The sequence below is a fragment of the Rissa tridactyla genome, chromosome 2, assembly GCF_028500815.1.
Source record: "Rissa tridactyla isolate bRisTri1 chromosome 2, bRisTri1.patW.cur.20221130, whole genome shotgun sequence".
Classification (NCBI taxonomy): Eukaryota; Metazoa; Chordata; class Aves; order Charadriiformes; family Laridae; genus Rissa; species Rissa tridactyla.
This window is the reverse complement of record NC_071467.1, coordinates 14951820-14976366: the sequence shown is the minus strand read 5'-3', so window position 1 is coordinate 14976366 and position 24547 is coordinate 14951820. Positions and strand designations below refer to the sequence as shown.

The 24547-nt window shown below is 41.1% G+C and overlaps 1 protein-coding gene across 3 annotated transcripts in view; it reads left to right on the top strand.

The window, feature by feature from the left end:
• DEPTOR (DEP domain containing MTOR interacting protein) overlaps positions 1 to 24547 on the top strand; it is a 77761-nt gene that overhangs the window by 19048 nt on the left and 34166 nt on the right. For all 3 annotated transcript variants that reach the window (XM_054191107.1, XM_054191104.1, XM_054191105.1), the window contains 3 exons: positions 9338 to 9516; positions 11521 to 11644; positions 18272 to 18450. In XM_054191107.1, coding sequence (XP_054047082.1) covers positions 9338 to 9516; positions 11521 to 11644; positions 18272 to 18450 — 482 coding nt within the window. The remainder of the gene's footprint in view (positions 1 to 9337; positions 9517 to 11520; positions 11645 to 18271; positions 18451 to 24547) is intronic.

Below are 24547 nucleotides of genomic sequence, written 5' to 3'. Positions count from 1 at the left end.
ACACTCTGCTTTTAACTCAAGTGAAAGATTATAGACAATCCTATTCCTCTCACTTTTTGTTTAGATAAGGCTAGACCCCCAAGCCAGTATCTTTTTCTCTCTGCTCATGGGACTGGTTCATCATTTCTCATACCAGCATAGTGCTGCTTCATTGCATCCCTTTGAGCTTATTGTTCTTGAATGAGGATGGCATGAACGATACACAATATTTAGATGATGTACTATCATATACAATGACACAAACAACTGGATTTCCCATAGTTTGTGGAAGCACCTCTGTTAGTACAACCTAAGATTGCCTTTGGTTTTTGTATGGTCTCAGCCCATTGATAGCCTGTAGCCAGTGAAAGTTTAGCTACTGCTTATTCAGCTATTTCTTACTCTCTGTTGCTTTCAGCCTCCAAGTTCTCAATTTTCAGCAGAGCGTTTTGTTGCTATTGCACGACCCTGCATTTTATAGTCTCACCTGTTCCTCCATTTCTATTTTTACACCATGAACGTCATCCCCTAACAATTTAATCACCTCTAGGTGATCCAGTCAAATGGATCATTACTTTTGGTGTTTAAAAATTTGCATCAGTTCTAATTTTATTTTACAGTTTAGTGGTCAGTCACTGGATTTCAATAGACTTCTGCAAGATAGTGGAAAGAACTCCCTTGAATCACGTCTTCTGTCAGAATAATATCCTGCATATTGTGGTATTGCTAGACATAGGAGGTAAAAAAAGGCATGAATTGATGCCAAAATATGTTAATCAGTTTTTTTATTTAAAGAAATTCAATACAGAGTGCCTTTTCTAGTCAGCATTTTTAACTTGCTGCTTTCACAGCTTCCTTCGAAATAAAAATAAAGCCCACTAATGCATTTATACTAAACATGAAAAAAGGAAGCTATTAATTTACAAGAGGAGGAGATAAACAAAGTGTGAGGGTTTTAATACAACACACTGTATGTTGAAGGAGTACTGCATCTACATTCATTTTAAGATGAACCTACATATTTGTTGGAAGTGATGAAAAAGTCTTGAATCATAGCCTCAATATAAAATTCTGTTTGGTAACAATAGTACATAGTGCTAAGTATTTTATTAGTCATTTTATTACCTGTCAGGTACTGGCTATTTATGCTTAATGACGCTCATGATTACACAGCACAGTAATTGGTTAAGAGTTTTGTGTAGAGATGGAAAACAATTGCGAAAAGCAATTGATATGTTACTGCAGTATGACATATTTTTAATGATGAAGGCAGAAAATCTTCTGCTTGCTTTCAGCAGGGTTGCCAAGGACCACTGAAAGGAGAGCAAACAGTTGGTGCCCCTCTGAGGAGCGTTATCGTGGCGAAGAGCTCTTGCAGGTCCTCAGGCTGAGAGCCGCCATGCCTGGAAGGACTTTGAGATCGGGGGTTACCCAAAGCCATAAAACATCTCAGGAAAGCTAGTTGTCACTCATTGACAGGGTGGGATAAATATCACAACTGCACTTGAGATAAGGCACTTGGCTAATTTCAATTCTCCCGTGAATTTCTTGGGTTACCTCCAGCAGATAGCAACACCTTTTGCTGTTTGCAGTGCAAACCTGTTCAGTACTGCGGTGCTTTCTTGGGGTTATGGATCTGCTCTTCCCCATATGCTGCGGGAGATGGATGGGTGGGAATAGCTGTAGCAGTAGGGCTTGGGCTGTTTGACCCGTATTTGCCCCGTGTAGTATTTCAAAGGAACATTCACCTCTTGCAACTATATTACTGAGATAACAGGTATATGTTCCCTGACACAAATTTCATTGATTTTCACTGGCCTCCCATGAGACCTACACTGCAGGTTTCTATCTATAAAATACTTCCTTTATTGAGAGTGATTTTCCACATAAGCCCATGAGAGTCGGTGAGCTTTTGGGTACTGTGTTAATCCAGTCAAGGGATGTCTATAACAACAGTTGTCCTATGGTTTCTGGTTTGCGCTTTGAAATTTTGGTGGTTTATGGTAGAAGTCTTCAGCTTAGATTTGGGAAGACATCCCCGAGAAAATTAGTCCTCACGGTATTTATTGATTTAGTAAGCCTAAGAATATCCTTGCAATGGAGACACAGAAAAATCATGTGACTAAAACCTGGATGATGGACATAAGCAAAGATGGCTTGTTCTTCAGCAAAAAATGCATCGGTTCTTTTGGGGATCCACATAGTAGTATCACATAGATCTTGACCTGCATGCATTTGTCCCATGTGTGCATCCTAGCTCACCTGCACATGAATGAGGAGCACAATTATATTTGACTTCCTTATAGAGGAGAAGAACTGTGAATTCTGGCAGCTTCAGCCCAGAAACCAAGCAGCTGGAGCAAGACACGCAGACCTCCACTTTCTTTTTGACTAGGGGCAGGTGAAGTAATAACTTGGCTGCATTTTGTGTTTTCATCTTTGTAAAACTCAGTTTTTTGCTTTCCAGTGAGACAGAAGCTCTCAAGGTTCAAGTGCGCAGGCAGTTGGAAATATTATTCATGTTCGTACACATTTTGGTGAAAAGTGAAATGAAAGTGAAATGGCTTGGCGGGCAGGGAGATTCACAGCTTCCTGTGGACATAAGGAGAAAGCGTCATTAGAGCTGTAACCTTACAAGATACCGAGTTTTCCTGCTTCCTGAAAAAGAGGTGAACAAATATTGTTCTGATTTGGTGATATGGTTAGACTACCCTCACGCGTGGGTATATCACAGCCTAAAGAGAAAAGTGGAGGGGAGTCAGCAGTTCACTGAGCACATTCCTTTCCTTATGGGGTCAATCCCTAGAGAAATGCCAACATAAACATTCCAAAACTTGATATAAAAGTCACCTAAAGATCCTATTTGCATTCACTCTTTTACAAGATCAACAATGGTCTGCCGTGTTGCTTTAAATGAAGACCAGACACAGGCTCAAATTATGCACCTTTGCGGTTTAAAAATCTAAACGTTGGTTTTGCAAGTGGTCTCTAGTTTTATGACAGATCAATACAAACACACAGATCTAATTTCCTCTGCAGTCTGGAGTACTCACAAGGGAGGCTGTGGGTCTGAACTTCTGGCCTGACTTTGTGAACTGAAAGAGTATCTCGAAGAGACATCATTTGGATTTCTTCCTAGACCCTGCACCGTGCCTGGGTCTGTTCCCCAGAGCTTGCTTTGACCCCCGCTGGTGTTAGTAAGGTGTTATGAGGATTGGGGATGTCTCTGTGCACGCTCGGGTGCACCCTCAGTGACCTTATTACCTTCTGAATTTATAAAAAAGGACTTCATAAAAGACGCAGCCCCAATGTTTTATCTAAAGCCACAGGAGCACTGGTGGACCGACACTTCTTTGGAAGCTTTGGGCTTTCCGCTGCAGTGTGCCAAGAGATGGTTTATCTGAAATCTCTCTATCTGGCTCTGTGTTCTGGCATCTCCTCACGTTGACAACATGGCTGCGGGCAAAAAAGTGGAGATAAACACAGTGATTAGAACCGATATCAGGAGCTGCTTTGAAGACACCCTCTCTAACCCTGTTTCAGATGGTAGAATTCCTTCTTTGCTACAGCTACCAACACAGAAATATCTTCATCCTATTTCCAGTATGACCCCATGTTTTAAAGGGTATTTTAGCTCCTGTGAATATCAAGTAACAGAACTGAGTGATTGCAGAGCTGAAGCATAAATAGAAAGAGGAACAGGCAGCAGCAAACCGCTGACACTTCAGCTGAGACTTGGCAAGCCCAGCTGGAAATGCTTGTCCCAGCAATACACATCGCATTTGCAGAGTACCTTCACAACCGCCTCTCTGTACAAAGTTTATACTGTCACTGACCTATTTTTTTTTTTCTGCTGACAGTGCAAAGGCAAAATTTTAGTGTAAAGAATATTTCATGTAGTTCTGGATTTTTCTGGGTGTGTATATGTAAACAAATGCTGCCATATGGTCACTTATTTTGTAATGAATTGGGTCTGCAGCTGAGCTGTGAGTTTTCACTTTCAGTGGGAAAGTGTCGCTGAGACACTTTGAAAAATGGCATCTACCTGTAAGTATCTACCTGTAGATAGGTAATACACTTATGTTAAGAAAACAGCTAAACTTTGTGACTTCTGGGAGGATACAAACCTGTTCTGTTTCCAACAGAAAGGGGCAATTCTACCTGCTAGCAGACCATCTCTGATGTCCCTTGAGAAGAGGTGTGGAAAACCCATACTCTTTAGCCACCATAAATTGTCCTTATCTTTGGCAAGTTTTTTTTTTCTGCCCATATATTATTGTCACAAAGGACGTCGTGACTTGCGTTACTTGGGAATAAGTAAATCCTTCTCTGACAGAAGTTCTAAATATATGAAACTGGTGAATGAATTTGAAGATGGCGGAAGCCACCTGCAGTGCTTTTCTCCTCTGCATATCACTATTAATTTTCAAGGGATCAAATACAGTTTTGTTCAGAGTTTACCTTATGGTGATAAAACTGAAGTAGTTCAATGCCTGCTGACGGGCAGTGCTCAAGCTGGCATAGTCACTGAAACAGAGGGTATATGCTATAGAGAGGTGTAACGCAGCAGTAACCCGTGAGCATGCTGGAACTCATCAGTGGCGGTTGAGCACCCTGGGGCAGGACGTGCTTTGTGCTGTGACTAATTACAACATCAGTGTGTATTGTTCAGTAATTAGTGAATTCTGCTAAGAATATCCATTTTAAATGATCTCTTCACTGGCATTTTGGTCTTCCATTAAAAAAAAAGTTGTTCTATAACGATGTATTCTGTGATATAGATGATATATATAATATATATGATATATGATATATATCATGATACCTAATATATAAATGTATCATATCATACAAATATTATGGACAGGCTGAGAGCTGGGGTTGTTCAGCCTGGAGAAGAGAAGACTCCAGGGAGACCTTATTTTGGCCTTCCAGCACATAAAGGGGGCTTATAAGAAAGACGGAGAAAGACTTTTTAGCAGCGCCTGTTGCAATAGGACAAGGGGTAATGGTTTTAAACTAAAAAAGGGTAGATTTAGACTAGATATGGGGAAGAAATGGTGAGGCACTGGCACAGGTTGCCCAGAGAGGTCGTAGATGCCCCATCCCTGGAAACATTCAAGGTCAGGTTGGACGGGGCTCTGAGCAGCCCCATCAGGCTTAAGATGTCCCTGCTCATTGCCGGGGTATTGGATTAGATGACCTTCAAAGGTCCCTTCCAACCTAAACTATTCTGTTTTTATGATGTATGGGTATGTATGATTGCTTCAGGAAGGTTAAAAATGGTAGAATGAGTGGAGGACAATATGAAAGTCCTCATACCATGTTGTCTGTCGAGCATCAGGAGCCAACCTGTTCCCTGCACATTTTTACTGAGCCTTGCTAGGCTAAACATAGGGATGATATAGGATGTACTAGGAAATGGTAGATGAATTATTCAGAAAATTACTAAGACGAGCAGGAGGCTTTCTGTCTTTTCATGCATAGAGATCGGGACTGGATGGTGCTCTGCAAGATCTGTGTTAGCCAAGCACAAACTACTAGACTTAACAGAGGGAAATAGCTGGGTGAGATATTTGGACCGTTGTCCAGTTAGTGACATCATTACTGTCTTCAGACAGTGGCCTGGGCTTTTCCGGGGTTTAAAAGGAAAGCTGGACTCTTGTGCAGGCACTGCCTTTGCAAAATCCTTGCCCATTGGTTCAGAAAAAGATGCAAGAAACTTCAAAATGCCTAATTTCCCTGGTGGAAAACAAAATGCAAGTTTCATGTAGCTGTGAGAGCAATTTCTTCCCAAGTTAGTGCCTGCTTCTTGATTTCTAGGCAAAGATTTTGATTTTTCTATTATCGTGACTTTTCTGACAATTGGCAAAGAAAATGCGTAATGGCCCCTTGACAAATAACATTGTTCCTGATTAACTCTGAACACGTTTACTGCAAAGCAGGAGCAGGGTGTTCCGGGTCAGTCCGTTCCATGCTACACAGGAGGAAGGAACTTCTGTTTGGAGTAAGAGTCCCTACATGTTGTTAATTAGGAGCAACTCCTGTTTAGACAAGCCCCCAAGAAAAGTGTTCTGGCACGCATGCTTGCAAATACAGACTGTCTGGATTTGTTGTAAGCATGAGTAAGAGCCATGGATATCAATTTGTGAATATTAAAGGGTTGAATATGCCTGTTACAGTTCACAGACAATTGCTTAAATGCTTTAGTTCTCATATTGTTTTCTGTAGGTAGGGGAGACTGTGGCCCCAAGTGCAAAATCTGGCAGGTAATCTTGAATCATATATGGAATTACATATGGATGATGTACTGGTATACACAAGATTGTTTCCTGGTGTTAAGCTATTAATTGTAGAAAAAGGGACAACTTCTCAAAGGCTTGTTGAATCAAGGTGTCCCCCCATCACTCTTGTTGTTCGCCCTCTCTCTTCTCCCCTTTCTCCCCTCAAACTCATCAGGGTTTGTCAGTGAGCTAATTCTCCTAAGCAGCTCCCGAGAAAAACTTCTTCTAGTGAAAGAAATGTGACTGCTGTTAAGTTAGGTCTTTTCCAGTCATCATGGGGACTAGCTGACAAAAAGTGATTAACATTACTTAAAGGCAAAACATCAAGGTCTTTCGGTAAGAAGCCTGTTTCCCAATGCCAAGGGATAAAGAATTTACCACTTCACTTGAGCGTTGGTTCCAGTGTATAATTGCATTCACCACTGCATTTTTTCCCTTTTTATCCCATTTGATTTGGCTCCTGGCAAATATTTCTCAACAAGGACACATTTTTAGAATTCCTGCCTAAACTTTTGATTTGCATACTGCAATATATGCTCAATAACTTTACCTGAGGCATTTATACTTGTAGTTTACACTAGGTACAATTTCAATTTATTGAGCTACTTCTTCTCCACACAGTTTGATTTTTAGCAGGTTTGTAGAGGTGAGGGAGCCATGACAGAGAGAACAGCATGCACCACCAGGGAGAAAATCTGAATTCCCTTTCTGATCTTTATTCCAAATAAATTAGCCTGGACATAATTCAGTGTGGATACAATTGCTATAGACTACAGAACAAGTTCCCACTTACATTTGGACATTGTGGGTAAATGTGGTTTTTCAGGTTTCTTGGGGCTTATCTGGTCATGCTCTGTTTGACTTAATGATTTCATAACCTCTTTGCAAATTTGGATCCACTTCAGCAAGTGGGTGGAGATAATGAAGATAATGAGATTTCCATGAGTTTTATGAATATAGGCAAAAAGGTATATAGTGGGATCCTATAAGTGCTCTGAGTGAGGAAAAAGGTTGTAGTGGGAACCCATGTCTTTTGACGTGACAGAGAAATTGAAATATTTATAAGGCCACCAAGTGCAGGAAAGCCTTCAGTCAGAATTTAAGACATAAATACTCAGTTCTGGGGCTCTGGGCTGCTGCCTGGTGTGTGGAATACCAGACCCCTTCTGGCACACCCCTACATGGTGTTTGGACAAAGAAATTCGTAGAAGGAGGTTTCCCTCTTGTATCACATGAACTCCATCCATTTAGACCTATACCAATGACTGAAAGGTGGACGGAGCCGTCTGCATATGTATTATATGCTCTTTCCCTAGTTTTGTACAGATTATTGTGCAACATAAGACTGGATGAACAGTAACAGAACCTGGAATATATTTTAAATTTAAAGCTCAGTCAGACATGCTGATAATTGCATGTTCTATAATTAAAACTGTGTAGGCTTTTCTTTCTAAGTATGGCAACAGCTGTTAGAGCACATCTGGAAAATATGCTTTAAGAAAAGGTCTTTTAGCTCAGAGAATTTCACAATGCATGGGATATTTACTAGCACTTCTTTCCAGAATACTAATCTGATTTATCAGTATTTTTAATATAAAAGTCTTCATTTTTTCATGATGTTTGCAAAGCTGGGTTTGAATTCATATCACAGTTGGGCATTCCAGTGTAGTTCAAGGCTAAATGCTGCAAAACAAAATCATGGCTTTGGTACTATTTTGAGGTAGAAGCCTACGTAATCCTTGCCTAAAGCCCTAGTAATATTTTCTTCATTGATTTCAGCAAATATTTCCTCCTTCTTTGATTACAAAGAGAAACAATTGTTTCATACTGGAATCACATTGAAAGGAAAATTGGTCTTATGGCTGGGCTCCTGTTCTGTGCTTCTTGAGGCTCATGTTAACACCCTTTTGTGCTGCCTCCTTCTCTAGGAAATAGAGATGGTTGTACCCCTACAATTATTACAGCATTACTCAGAACTTCTTTGAAGTCAGTGAGAGTTCTTCCAGGGTAGGATCCTGGCCACTTGGAAATGAATGGCAATATTTCTGTTTGTGATAGCAGGACAGCGTTGTAGTTTCTATGCTTTCTTCAGAAATGTTGTATAGACTATAAAAAACAAGAATTATTAAAATTGTTTTTATTATATAAATTTATTATATAAAAACAGAATTATTAAAATTGTTTCTTCAAATGGAAACGAGAAAGCAGAAAACTTTAAAAAACTTTTGAAAACCTCTATCCATTCATTTATTGATGTTACTCATTTTGTTTATTTGGAAAAAAATGATGAAAAATAAAGACGCAGAACCTTAACTAACAAGGTAATACTCTAATCAGGATCCTGCATTCTGACACAAGTGTCTCAAAACTGGCCAACCAACTTGCTTTCAAGACAATGGGGGAGATTTTGCAGATAGATACTATTTACCAATAATTTCCTGAGCGAGAAATCAGTATCCCTTTATTTAGAGTAGGAGGCAACTTTTTTATGCTAGATAACGTTGTGTTGGAATTTTAGATCATAAACGCTGTGCTTGTTGCACAGCTGGAGGCAAAATGCAGTTACCCAACCAAGGAAGAAACTACAGATAAAAAAAAAAAGAATGAGATTAAAAAAAAAAATATCTACATCAGTGATACCACAAAATAAGAGTAACATGGAACGTATTAGTGGTAATGTGAGAAAATGAATTCCAAATTATTGACAGTTTAATTGACCTGCAGGAAGTATTTTAATGGGGTTAGTATGCTGTGCTGTTCTTCATTTTTTAATCTTTTCCACTGGGCAGAAAACAAGTTTTTCCAAGTATGGGGTTTAAAGTTGAAGGAAATGGTTCCTGGTGGTCAGACGCCAGCCCTGGACGTGTGATCACAGTATCACAGAATTACAGAATTGTAGGGGTTGGAATGGACCTCTGGAGATCATCTAGACCAAGTCTCTTCCTCTTCCATCCAACACCTGCAAAGCCCATCCTGTGAGCAGGGCTCGGGGGCCTCTGCTCCACTCTTGTCCCAGTCTTGCTAGCTACAAAGGTTCTTCATGCATGATATTCATACGGTGATTTGACCCCCAGGCTCCGACTGCATGAAGAGAAGGTCATTAAAGATCGGCGTCACCACCTTAAGACATACCCGAACTGCTTCGTTGCCAAAGAGCTGATCGACTGGCTGATTGACCATAAAGAGGCCTCCGACAGAGAGACGGCAATTAAACTGGTGCAGAAATTACTGGATCACAGCATTATCCACCACGGTAAATGCAATATCACCTGCTAAAAAGTTCTAAGCTAAATTTTATTAACTGTTGTGAAACAAAGGGAAATCCCACCCCTGGTCGGCAACCAAGGATAGGACAGGTATGATCCTTTCCCAGGCCAAAAGGGAGCATCTCCCTTGTACTGTGCTGCTCCGCAAGGTCCCCTGTGTCCCGAGGGACACGGAAAGGCTGAAGAGGTGTGGAGTGACATTCTCCATGTCAGTACAGGTGGGGAAGGCACTGGAGACTGTGCTGCTGCTTCCCTACCTCCAGAGCAGCCCCAGCTGGATCCTGTCCCCTCTCGCCCCGCTGCCCTCACCTCCCGGCTCCCCAGAGCAGTTTTCCAGCTGAAAAACCCATCTGAAAAATCAGCCAGCAAAAAAAGGTCATTTTTCTCACGTGGATTAGTTCTCTGGCCCTGTCCCTCACACCAGCTGCACAAACATTAGTGCTGGTACAGCTGCAAGAAAGTTAGTGGTCCAACTGTGCCCTGATGAATTTTCTCCTAAACTTGTTGTCTACTGGAGATCTGTTCCTTTCGGCTTCTTGAATAACAATTTACACTGTTGAAAAGGAGACTTCCAATTCAGTGGTAGCATTTAGCTGCCTTTTGTTGCATAAAAAGTCTAGGAAGCACACAAACAAAGAAGATCCAAAGCCTTGATTTCAAGCGTATAGTATTACCCGTTTCAAAAAGGCAAAATGTACCATTTGTTTCTTTCTTAAGAGAAAACAGAGCAGCTGCAAACAGACGAATGTTGACTTTATGCAGGGGTCACTGTATGTGCAGCAATACTGCTGCTATCTGCAATACATTAACAACACCTTAATTAGAGTAAGAAATGCACATATTGAATGAGTGCCACTTCTACAGCTTCTGCTTGGCTATTAAATTAAAATTCTGGGTTGTTATGGAAACTGGGATTCACGGTAGATAGTTAAAGAATAAAGTAATTATAGGGTAGTCAAATCTGACTACTTAATCCTCTATTGAGAAAATGTCAGTGAAGAGTTGCGTGGATGCCTGAGTGACTTAATTTAATTGAGCAATAGATGTTTTATTGCTGGATGCTCATTTAAAGCTTTAATAACCTTCAGATGTTTTCTACCTCAGGATCCAATTGCACGCTGTAACTTCCATACAAATTTTATATACGTGTGTGTATATGTTACACATAGAGCAGGTGTTTCTTAAAAAAATTCATGTCTGGCACTCAAATTTAGTAAATTTATTTGCGAAGTGAGCTAGGGCAAATTCAGGTTCTGCAGGATGCTCAGAGCATCCTTTCAACTCCTGTGTCAAGTGAAAGGGGTACCAGTTCCTGCTCCTGTGGTGCAGAAGGTGAGCCTGTGTATGTGGCTGACAGCTCTGCTAGGAGCAGCTTGGTTGGGATATCTTTCTCATTTATTTATGTCCTTGCTGGAGCTCTGTTCTGCGTTTACAGGAGCTTATCGTCAGCTGCTCTCTTATAAACCTTATTTAGCATTTTGCATTGTGCTTCTGTTGTACCTGTCGTTTGCTACCTGGCACGGCAGAGCCATCGAGACAAATTTAAGAGGGCAGAAGGCTTTGATTTTGACTGTCTCAAGTTTCCTACAGCATCATTCAATTGATAAAAGTATCTTTAATAAGTTTGCCAATCTTTAAATTATTGGGTGTTGTACAGTGCTGGCCTTTTAAACAAACAGGCTAACAGACTCTTTTCATCAGAAGGTTTTCCTGGTATGTGGCAGATGGATGCTTTTTTGCTCTTTATGTTTGCAGTAATACTCACAAAACTGATAAACACCTATCCCCCTCACCTAGAAATTTGGTTACCGGTCTAAAAGTTTTCTCCAGCCTTTCATCAGTTATTAGAATTGAATAAAGTTGTATGCTCAGAAATACAGGGGGTTAGGCTCCATATGTTCTTGCTTTGAAGTTCAGCAGTGATACCTGCTAAATGGATCCTCAACTCCTTAACATCCCTATGATTTTTTTTTTATTCTTCTACCTTTCAGTCTGTGATGAGCATAAGGAATTCAAGGATGTCAAACTGTTTTACCGCTTCAGAAAAGATGACGGGACGTTTCCACTGGACAATGAGGTGAAGGTCTTCATGAGAGGACAAAGACTGTATGAAAAGTATGTTGCATTCAGTAGCCATAACGTGTTGCTAATAGTACCACATGAGGCAAATGATCCTTGTTAATCTATTTTTGAATAGTCAGAGTCTTTCAAATCATGCAGGAATGGGCCTGGGTACTCCCCTGACTTTAGTTGGTAAGTCTTCTCTCTCTCCCGTTTCCCTTTCTCTTTTCTACCATGTTCAGTTGTAGCATTTTGTTTAAAATGAAATTGCTTTTTCTTATTCTCTGGGTTGTAAATACATCCTGTATGAGAACTCAGTGTAAATTTAAGCCCTTGAACTTGAATTTAAGCCCTATTCTGTAAAAATAATTACTAATGGATGATTTCTCATGTAAAATTGTAATCACAAGTCCCAAACCTTTAGTACATCGACATGTACTGAACAAGTGGCTACATGTCTGTTGAGACTCCGTATCTTCACCAGGAGGTACGGTTTTAAATAATAGGTGAAATTAATCTTCAGTGTTCCAGTCTGCAAAGCTTCTACATCAGAAAGGTTATATTAAATGTAGTTTAAAAAAAAATCCCAGCCAAGAACATCTAATTAAGATTTGAAACAGATGATTATGCTGAGATACTGAATATCCCACTGGATTACTTCCGTCAAATAACTAGGCAGCTTAACCATACTTCCCAATCTATAATTAATGACATTTTTATTCAGGATGTAGAGACTGTGACACAGTACTTTCAAGCAAGAGTGAATAAAATGCATGTTGGCATATGCTAAAAACTAATGCAAAAGTTGTGATATGTTATTTACCAAAAAGCTTGAAGTATTGCTCCAGACTGAATCCCACCCACTCTCCTGCTTGGTTAGAGCAGAAACATGCAGCAGCCAGGAGAGATGCTGTGTCTTCTGGCTGGAGTAATTTTGTTTCCCTATTAGAATAAAGTATTCAGGACAATCCCAAGTTTAAAAGCTTGTTTTGAATATTGCTTTCAAGGTTAGAAGGCTCTGAAGGTCAATTTGGTGAAAGAGCAATAAAACTGAAATATAAACCAATAACTGTAAACACCTCTCCTTTTGTTGCATCCATCATATAAAATTCCCTGAGACTCAGTGATTGTGACTGTTTAAAGTGAAAAATAATAATTGTATAAGACATAAGAAAATACACCACTGGAAAAAAATCCTTCATTGGATGCACTGGGACAGATGAATTGAATCACTCATCTCCAAAATCTCCTGCGCTTTACTAAGCGCAGCATTTGCTCCTTTAGACTCTGTAACACACAGTGCCTGCAAGCCTGGCCCATGTTATGGAAAGCTAATCAGTGTGTCTACAGCAGCAAACCTTTTTTTTCTATTTGATTTCTGTATTTCTATTTCTGTTCTTCTGTGAGCAAAATCATTTTTTGTTGGTGAGGCTGATAACAGTCCTCTGCATGAGAGGAGCCGTGATCAGAAGAACTCTCTTCTGCCAGCATCTGCTTCCATCCCCATTTCTGAGTGAAGAACTGTCTCCAAACCAGTGTCTAGTGTCCAGTTTGTCCAATGCTGTATTAGCAGAAAAATGTTCATAACAGTATAGATTGTCCCCATCTTGGAAAAGGAGTTAATTCCAAAAGCAGCACCTATGTCTAAATATAACTGCATCCTCACGAGGTGATTGCTCCTAGGCAACGTATCTAAAGGGTTCAGAAACTTTTAAAACCAGCCCTGAATGGTAAATATAGTACAGGTTAAAAATACATGGCATTTCAAAACCAGTCTGTGACAGTCAAAGCTAGTCAAAATTCTCCATGGATCATCGGAAATATTTTATATTCATGGGAGATAAGAATGCATACCTGGGCTATCTGGGCTTCACTTTGTTTATTGCAGCAAATCCAGCACGCAGAGCACTCAGATTTTGTTAGGTCGCTTGTCCATGTGTGCTTGTTAGCAACAGCTTCACAGTTTCATTGGATGCATTTTAAACTCAAAATCTAATACTGAAAGTCAGACTACTACAGAAAGAGTTGTGCAGTGAAACGTGTGTATGTGTAATATATCTGTTGTATCAGTTTGCTTATAGGGTTAAGACAGAAAATATTAATTCAGTGCAATTCAAATACTTATTAAATGGCAACAACTGGAGAAAAGTATTCATGCACAGATGCGAAATCACTTACCAGTGTATTCAACTTGTTTATCAAAATGCTTGTAGGCCTAATTTCAAGAGAAATGCAGCTATGCCAAAGGAAATCTATCTGAATCCAACATATTTTAAAAATCTGTGTCTAATTTTGTAGATGTTGCTGATCTTCACTAGGCTTTGCTAGTTTAAGATAGACATTATAATACTATTTCCTGCTCTGCTCCACCCACTGCATTAGGGCTGGAGTACCGTTACATTCAGAAGCCAGCATAGTTTGTGCTGGCCAAAAATTGCAGATGTGTTATCCAACACCAGTCCATGCAGGTTTGTACCCTCAATGGGCAAAATGAGCAAAATACTTCAGGAGGATCAGCGGGTTGTTGCATGGGCAGAGGAATGGACGCGTTAGGCAGGTTCCCTGAACTCAGACAGCTGTTTTGGGTAAATGCCCTGTGCTCTCCCCTGGGACACGGGAACATTAGGCCTGTGCCCACGGTGAGGAGCTCTTGCCTGTCTCCCTTCTGTGTGACCACAAAGCTTCTTGTACCCTGGATTCTCCTCTCTTGCGGCATTACCTCCTTCACCTACTGTGGACGTTTTGGTGGCTGTACTTGTGCCATGAGAAGGTTTAAAATCAGTCTCTGCCTGTATTCTCCCTTCGTCTGCACTGAAAACCATAAATCAGCTCAGATTCCCTGCACATCATTGCAAATTTTGGTAATCCTTTCTGTGAAAATGCTCTGATGTTCAAGTTTATAACTAGAGGTGAAACCTACTGGTTTTCCTACAGCCTTGTCTGAAAATTGCTAAATAGTTTATTAGGTCCAAAGATTATATCAGTTTTCATACTCTACAGGACTGACCAGATAGATCAAATGAGATAAACATGTTTCCTGTTTATTAAGACCCTCCCTGCATATCTTAAATAAAACCAGCACAGACCTGTCACAGCTTTAAAAAAAATAAATCAAGTTGTGCAGGCATCTTATTTTTATGTTTGCAGTTCTCAGTAGGTTTCAGTCAGGCACACAGGATTGTTGTTTCTGGTGCAGTCGGGTTTAGGAGCTATAAGTCATCTCATGGCGTTGACTTCAACCGAGATTTTTCAACCAGATTTCACAGTGAAAGAAGTGCAGATTTCTGGTTGTAATTTCAGGAAATCATTCAGATAATTTTGAGACTGCATTCTTTGAATCGCTTTCGTTTTAACTCATCAGTGGTTAATTTATCCTCTGGTGCAGTTATTTAGATAAAACAAGGCTAAAATTTCCTTTTGAAAAGGGTTTGAATCCCAGCATTTGGCTAAATACATTCCCTTAATGTATTTAAGGGATAACACCATTTTTTCGCAAAGAATATGTTTTGGCATGAATAGCCTCATGTTTTTTTGAAACAAGGATAAAATGGAAGAGATAGAGGCAGTTTCCAGTCCTGGGTAATGAAAGGCCAGGTTTTTGGCTGATGTAAATTGGTACAGCTTTGTTGACAGCCGTGGAGTTACAGTGATTTACTTCAGTTAGCGATGTAAGTCTATGGATTGCTGTTTCTGGGTTTGTTAAACCATCAATTTGTCGTGTCTGTTTGTTCACAAGTCCAAATCCTTTGCAGTGCTATTCTGGGCACACACAGAAGGGTGTGAAATGTCAAGCCGAGTTTTTTTCCACTTGATATTTTTCCAAATTTCTTTTATGTCTCTGTAAAAATCTAACGATTAGCATCTTTTTTTCAAGGACCTCTCTATCTGCAACTTCAATGAGCTGGTCAACTAATTATAGACTTATCAAAGAACAATTAACACAACCCTAAGGATTTTTTATTTGGTGCCCACAGAGCCTGAGTAACAAATTCTGGGTAACCGTGGGGCAGATGGTACAGGTGGGGAAAAAAGCCTGGTGAACGAGACGCATTTAAAGATGGTCCCTTGGAGCTCTGTCTGTGTTGCATGTGGTTAGTGTGGGACAAAATGTTGCCTTGCATGCAGACGCTTGTAAATCAAAATATGAAAAAAGAATAAAGTCTTTGCAAGAGTTCTGGAGTCAACATTCTGTCTCCTGTGGCACATACTCTTGCTTTTGGCCTCACCCCCGACTTCAGCTAATTTTGACTTCCGTAGCTCTTACTCAGCTCAGAGGGGCTGGCAATGACGCACCAACGTCTAAACGAGCAGTTTGTTATATCTGCCGCTGACATACAGCTGTGGCTGAGCAGCTATCGCCTGGTTTGGTGATCCGCTGCCTGGTGGTCACATCCAGTCAGTTCAGGCTTCTGATTAGCTCTTGTTAAAGTCAAGGGAATAAATCTTTGAGGTAAAATCACATGGGCTGGGTCCTGCCAAACCTCCTCATTGTAATTTCAAATTAAACTTTTCTCTGTGTTCTCATGGCACAGATTTTTCTGATGCCTCCCAAAGGAGGTGACATTATATACCATGAACTCTGGACATGGTGGCAGTTTAAGAAAGAGGTAGCCCCCGTATGGATTTATATGAAATTCAGATTTTTTTATCAGAAGGGCTAAGATTAAGCGCTTCCAGAATATTCCTGTTGTAGTTCAGCTGTGCCCTTAATTTCAAAATAGTTGGTGAAGGGAGGGGACTTATTAGTCTTACATGTTAAAAATAACCATGCCATTCTTGAGCTATTATTCTGAAAGTCTTACCACTAGTCTTATTATTAGCCTATAACAAATAAAATAATTATGAAGAAAAATTAAATTAATAAATAAGGATGCTAGGGTGCTTGGTCTCCCAACAACAACAAAAAAGTGGGATTCTGTATTGAAAGGGAGCAATTGTCATTTCTTCTTTCAAACTGTCAACCTTACTTTTGCATTAACAAAATACTGAGACTTGTTATTTTCTTTTTTTTATACTGCATCATTTGTGTGCCTTACCTGAATGCAGAAGAATTTTATTAGTGTATTTAAGCCAGGTACATGCCAGGCACTAGGAGATTCAGAGACACCTCAGGATGTTCCTCTGAACTTTGGTGTTACACGGAGCCAACTGAGGCACAGAGACTCTGAGACTCAGATGTCACAATGTCTTCAGGTGTGTAATTCACTGATTGCAGCTGCGTCACTGGATGTTGGACGCTAAATATTTATCAGCCACCCAAACCACAGAACTACCTCTTTTCCTTCCTCTTGAATTTTTCTGCAGCTGTTTTAAAGCTTATGGGGAGAATTTTCAAAACCATCTAAATGACTTCGGGGCACAGTCCTGCTAACTGTAAAAATTAATTAGGAATTTTTGAACACATTAGTCACGATCTGGTGCTTTTGGGCTAATTTTGTTTCCAAGTTGATAACACATTAACTTTTAGAGAAGCTATAGAACTAAATAGAGGAAATGTGAAACTGAAAAACCTTGTTTTCTTTTAGGGAAAAAAAGAGAAAGCATTAACTTCATGCAGGGATATAAAGCCTAAACTTTTAGACTAAGCAGTTATAATTCACATCCTAAGTTTAGATTGATAGCTTGAGGGACTGGTCTTGTTTAACGTCTTCGTCAGCGACATGGACAGTGGCATAGAGTGCACCCTCAGCAAGTTTGCCGACGACACCAAGCTGTGTGGGGCGGCTGACACGCTGGAGGGAAGAGACACCATCCAGAGGGACCTTGACAGGCTGGAAAGGTGGGCCCATGCCAACCTCATGAAGTTCAACAAGACCAAGTGCAAGGTCCTCCATCTGGGTCAGGGCAATCCCAAGCACCGATATAGGCTGGGCAGTGACTGGTGCTGGTGGACGAGAGGCTCAACATGAGCCGTCAGTGTGCACTTGCAGCCCAGAAAGCCAATTGTACCCTGGCCTGCATCAAGAGAAGCGTGGCCAGCAGGTCGAGGGAGGTGACTCTCCCCCTCTACTCCACTCTCATGAGACCCCACCTGGAGTACTGCGTCCAGTTCTGGAGCCCCTGCTACAAGAGAGAGATGGATGTGCTGGAATGTGTCCAGAGAAGGGCCACGAGGATGATCAGAGGGCTGGAGCACCTCTCCTATGAGGACAGACTGAGGGAGTTGAGGTTGTTCAGTCTGGAGAAAAGAAGGCTCCGAGGAGACCTTATAGTGGCCTGCCAGTATCTTAAGGGGGCCTACAAGAAAGCTGGTGAGGGACTTTTTAGGATGTCAGGTAATGGTAGGACTAGAGGGAATGGATTAAAACTAGAGATGGATCGATTTGGACTGGATGTTAGGAAGAAGTTCTTCACTGTGGGGCTGGTGAGACACTGGAAGAGGTTGCCCAGAGAGGTGGTGGAAGCCCCATCCTTGGTAGTGTTCAAGGCCAGTCTGGATGGAGCTCTGAGCATCCTGGTCTAGTGGGAGGTGTCCCTGGCCATGGCAGGGGGGTTGGAACTAGATGATCTCTAAGATCGCTTCCAATCCCAACAATTCTATGATTCTATGATTCTATGATTTAGTAAGCCAGTGAAAGGTTCACATCTGTTTGCTTAATATCAGTGAGATTTGCCAGAATAAATCTGGAGTTGCTTATTTGAAGAACCATTTTCCCTACCAGATTTTCTCCCCCATACCAGGCTGATGAGTTCTGAAAATACTCTTCTGCAAGCCAGGGAAGAGGAAGGAGTCAAGTATGAACGGACCTTCGTGGCATCGGAGTTTATTGACTGGCTGATCCAGGAAGGAGAAGCCACCACACGGACTGAAGCAGAGCAGCTTGGCCGCAGACTTTTGGAGCACGGGATTATACAGCACGGTGAGAAATTTACTGCCAGGTAGCAAAAGCTACACCTTTTCTAGCACTTCCTTCGGGTCAAATCATGCGGAGGGGCTCTTGTCATAATATGTCCAAGTTCTAAATGATTTCACGTAGGAGCCTAGGTAACTGTATTTAATAAAAGGGTCGCTTTTTCCAAGAGCTTGTTGTCTTAGTTCTGAAAATTCTGCCTCAAATGCAGAATTTGGGATTGTATAATAGCAACGTCAGGATATGGATGAAACTCAAAGCTCCAACACTTGTGGTAACTAATATAACTTGCTATCAGCACTACATATAATTGAGGTAAATAGCTTTATAAGGATCAAGTAGGGATTAGAGCCGTAAAAAAGCCAAATTTTCTATGTAGAATGAAAATGACAGGTTCTTTATATCTTCCTGTTTGAGGACAGGCGCAGAGCACAACCTGATGCCAGAAAAGCAGCTTTACTCTTGGTCATGTTGCAGGCTCATTCTAGTATGTTCGGGTAAGAAAGGGGGTATCACTTTCAGCTGAAGTGTTATTATATTTGTCCTGGTGGCGTAACTTCTTTGAGGCAGAAATCGAAAATTTCTTTATGGTCCAGCACAATGTGGCTGGCAGATGTACTTTCACCAAGGAGGTCCAAGGGTGGAGGAGACAGAAGAAACAGAGGTTTCTCTCCATACTGCCCCAAGGGTGAAGAAATGAACACCCTGGCACTAAAACCCATTTTACATGTTGTCATCATCTTCTTTCAGTGCAAGTTGCCCTTCTTTGACCGTGCATTTTCCATCATAAACCTGTTGCAGGGCCTCTGGGAGTGATGAAGGGGTGCCAGGAGATGACAGAACAAGCTGGCAGTAGCTGTTAGCTATGTTGCTTAATACACAACGGGAAAGTAATCAGATCCTGGTGATCCGAATGTTGTCAAATCAAGGCTAATTCTGACAGACAACAAACAATTCACGGTATTAACAGGTTGTTAATGTACAAGGTGCTAGATTGACTGGGTTGCTTCTTGCTTTGTGAGAAAATCTAGTTTTAAGGAGTAGAGAAAAATGGGGGCATAAGGGACCTGCAGAGTTCCTTCGTGGTTGTAATCATGCTCACATTATCTTTAGCTTCCAATTACTAGGAGCTACTTCTGAATGTTTACAGTAATCAGCTTCCAGTTCTATAATTACGCCGTGGTTCCTATGATTTATAGGGTGCCAACTGCTTGGAGCTTGACGGACAGGGAAGGTATGCCACCCCTCCTCTTTATAGCAGCAATGATTTCATTCCTATTTTTACCCAAGCATTTTTTGTGTATGATACACAACGTAAACCTTCCTTAAAAAAAAAAGAGGGAAGAAAAAAAGACAGAAGTGAGATTTATGCTGCTATTGACACTTTTGCAGAGGAAATAAAGTCAGGACTTGACACTTGGTGCAAAGCTGGATTTACTTTGCTATTGCAATCTTTGCAGAGTGAAGAAAGTCAGGATGTGGCTTTTATTGCAGATCAACCTTTGTTTCACTAATGAAGGCAAATGATCAGCAGTGCACATCGGCAGGGAAATAATTTTGCCTCTGTCAAGCCGGGTTTCTGGGTGGGATTCCCGATCGATGATGACCTGCTCACCTTCATGGGTTGCCCTGGCCAGTTTTGCAGGTTTATCCCCTGCCCGTCCCCTTCTAGCAGTCCATCACATGCCAAAGGGCTGTCTTAGAAAGAGATTTGAAACTCTTGAAGTGACCACAAAAGGGGCACTGGGACTTGGTTGATTGCTGAGGAAGTGGCCTTCTCACTCCAAGGTACCGTCGTCTTCCTCGCTCAGCTTTTACTGGGGCAAAGGTAACTCAGTGGGGATTTCACACTGACTTGATGGGGAAGCTGGAAGTAAAATAAAACTGAGTCCTTGAGATTTACTTTTACCAGTGGACACGCTTTGTGCAGGCTCCCAAGCAGGAGATTTCATTCTCCGCTGGATTTCACTGAAAATAATTGTCTAGATAGTGTTGGGAATATTGATGAAAGCAGTAGCAGAATTTACACAGAGGTGGTTTGGGGTTCACCTTAGCAAGTGGGTATGATCTCTAAGAAGAGAGCTCAAAATGAGAACTCCCAATACAGAATTGGGGATATAAACTGTAAAATGGCAGAAGTGGTATTCTCTTTTCCACCCCTCCCACATCTCACTGAATTCTAGGTCTAATTAGAAAAAAAAAAAAAAAGAATAAGGTATTTTTCTATCTCTTAGTACAGTAAATTCATTTCACCATACTATGCTTCCTTTGTTTTGTATCTCGTCAGCAGAACGAAAATGTTACTTGACACTAATTGGCATCCTTGTTGGCAGAACCAGCAGAAAGACTCTCGACTGTGCAGGAGTGGAGAATAAAACCTTTTTCTGCCCTAAAGGCAATCTTTTGCTAGCAGTATTGTTTGATATCCACAATATGGAATAAAATAAAGCTTGCTCTACTATTCTTATGAAGTATTTATTACCTTACCTAATGCAATAGAAAGTAATAGAAATAGTTGCACCAAGTTGCCAATCTCAGTAGCAATTTTCCAGCCACAACTGAATTGCACAATTTATTTTTACTGATACTGACTTTCATTTCAATTACTCAGAGAAGCTCTCTTCTGCAGCTGAGGTACTGTATTCAAAACAGCTTCCTGTCACATTTATCTTCACTTTAATTGGTCAGACACAAACCAGGTTTCACAAAGGAAATAAACAGTGATGCTAAATTTAAAAAGGAAAACAGTGGTTTAAGAGGAATTGTATAAATGCTGTAAAAACATCAAATGTTTCAGTTTAAAAATAATCTTCCTGATCTCTTTGGGCATATATAACTATATGTATTTCCCCTGCCATACATGAAAATGACGAAACATGCTTAAGTGCTGAATTGCTTCCTTCCAAAATCCCACTGGCGCATACGAACAGTAACCCACAAACCACCACTTGCACAAATAGGAGCCAGATGTCCTTTCCTATGGACTGGTACCCCCAGGTACTATGGAAAAATAAAAAAAAAAAAAAAGAAAAAGTATCAGGGTATTATGCACTGTCCATTTCCTGCAGGCTGTCGTTGGCAGTGTAATCGCCAGTGGATATTCTGCATTTGTGAACACTGACTGTCTTCGCCAGAGTATAGGAATAAAGATTGCGCGGAGAACTGTAAACATGGTGATGCACATTCAATAAGGGCTGGGACAACAGGTGCACAGAACACATTTCTCAGCTGTAGAAAAGCCCATTTCTAGTATGGTGAGGTACGCAGAGCTTTGTAATAAGCCTTTCCTCCAGGAGACTGGATCTTTCCTTGTTCTTCCTCATACGGAAATGGTGAGACCAATTAGCTACTGTGGTCAAAATTCACGTGCAGCAAAAGAAGAAGGAAATTCTTTGCCAGCTCCAGAGTAGATGAGGCCAAAGTGAGGATGGGCTAAGGGCAGGCAGAGGAGAGCATGAACATCCACACACAGTCACAGCCCTTGCTCAGTCTGGAAAACAGAGATGCCGAGATGCCCAAGGAGGAAAGAGGGTATCCACAGAGCTCCTTCTGGCATCATTTTTTGGCTCATACTTGCTTACGGGACTTCCTGCAGCACCTACCCTGCACCCGCAGCCCCAGTAGCAGCACACCACCGACATGACAGGCAAAGTCCTCCTCTCCTCTTCTGAGGACTCTCTGGATATGGAAGCTGGGGGTGTGAAGAAACATCTGCCCGCCTTGCAGAAAGGTTTAAGGTCTGGAATCTCAAGTGATAAATACTTTCCATTTTAAAATCTGGTTAATGCTGTTAAGAGGAAGCTATGCCTTCTTAGGATAGCACCTGCACTTTGCAAGACGAATATTTGCATTTCCTCTGTGGCAGCGACCAAACCATAGCACATTTAGAAACACTTTTCAATGTGTTGTGTGGAGCGTAAGCACGCAGCGATTGCCCTGCACCGCAGACAGTATGGCATGTGCCGCTCTCCCGGTTGAGCCTGCGAGAAATGCAGCTCTGAGCTGCTCCCCTTCCCGTGCTAGATCACATCCTCTCTCTTTTGCTGGTGCTGTTTCCCAAACTGCTGCTTACCTTCGAGTGCCTGAGCTTGGTGTTATTTCCTCTCTGACATCCCTCCAGCACCTTCCCCAGGCAGTGCCCGCACCACGGGCCAGCACGAAGAGGTTTGCACGGCTGCCCACTCTGCTCCAGGGGGGCGGGAAGCAGGTTCCCAACCTCAGACCGGCAGAGGAACACGTGTGATGGGTCCTGAAAAAGCCGTAGACTTTACTTTCCTGAATGAGCGAGGGGCGGAAAAATCTCTTTTGGAGATGACTGGCTAGCAGGTATCTTTGAAACTTTTTATCAGTGCTAAGATTTTATAGTGGTAGCAAATATGGGGTAAGGTGTTTTAGGCATGACATGGGTCTCTTCTGCGCCCACCCCCAACTAGAATACCTTCCAGCTTTAAAAAGTTTTATTAAGTTAATGGCACTTGGCCAGAGCTGGTGTATTCAAGGCAGGCACACGTTCTGCTGGCTTAGCACAGAGGCAGGTGCTTACCACCTCTCCAGAGTTAATCTTTTATCAGCAAAACTCCACTGTGCAAATTACTTTCAGAGATAGAAACAAACATTTTGTAGTGACTTAGCGAGAACAGTAAATATTGGCATATGCTATCTCCCTATCTCTGCAGAAAAGTCTTAAAACATATATTTAATTTTCCCTGTTCTTTGCAAGGACTCTGTACCTTCATACAGCAAAATTGCCCTTAACAAGGCGGTCACTGCATTTAGTTTTAAGCATCAAGTTACACGATGCAGTTGAAAGTTTATTGTAATTGTGAAAGTAGATTAAATACCTAACAATGTGTTATTTCTTTTGCTTTTGTTGAAAAGCTTTCTCTCTATATAAATTGTAAAGTATGCGTTGTTACGTTAACTTTAGATGTCCAGTTCCTGATGATTAGCTGACATTTCTTACTTTGTAAGTGAAAACTTGCTGTATATGTGAAATATATACTTCTTCCTTAATTTGAGATTTCTCTTTGGAACCTGTTTTCTTGGAAATATCAACTGCAGGTAGCCATTTATAAGTGCCATTGAAATTGAACCATCCCATAAATCCTTGACTTAAATGGTCATAGGTTTTCTCCTCCAAAATTAGCACGTGGATTTTTTAATATGAATTTTGTAGTTGATCTAACGCCTGAATTGCATCAGCTTTTGCATCTATCCAAGCATTCATTGTGTGTACTCCATGCAAAAAATTATAAAACATCCCATTTTTACAGATGGTGCCTTGATTTATCTCAGTAAAACACAAGCCTTCAGTTAGTCTTTGAAGTCCTGCAATGCAACTTTGTTTTTATTATAAGCCCTGTTCCCCCTGAGCCGATGCCGCGCAGAAGCACTCGGTTGGCTATTTGTGTGGCAATTCTTCCTCGGCGGTTCCCATACGTTGGGACAGTAACCTCACCCACAGTAATTCAACTGCTTATGCCAAATCTGGAGACCACTTTGCATATTTTATGTGTTTTTGCCCTTGTAGGAAAGTAGGAGAATAAGAACTTTGCATGTGACTCTATAATCTTCCAGCTTCTGATTCTATCAACTTCTCATTGTGCTCTTCTTGCAGTTGTCTCTCTCTGAAGCAGGAATGAGTTTGGTTTTTGAAAGACCCACATGCCCTATGCATTATGTAAATAACATGTGAAGACTTCTTTTCATATTAGCTACCAAATTCTATTTTTCTGACAGAGAATGAGTTTCAGTTTTTAACAGCTGCAACAGAAAAAAAAAAGATACCCAGATGGGCCTTTTCATCTTCTGCTTCCCTCGCCACAGACTGTACTTTCCATACTTTATTTGGAAGCAAAGAAAAGCAGTTGGCTATGTTCTGTAAACTTGCTAAATTAAAGACGATAAATCCTCATATACAAACTGAAAAGACTGCTGAAATGCGTGTGATTCAACACGGGCTTTTCATGCTAGAGTAAGTCGCGCGTATTTGAAAATAGACTGCAAATAGATGGCAAACCTACTGGAAAGAAAATGTGTACAGAAACACTTATCTGCATACCTATTTTAAGGCAGCTGAAATAAAACGTTAATGCACTGAGCAGAG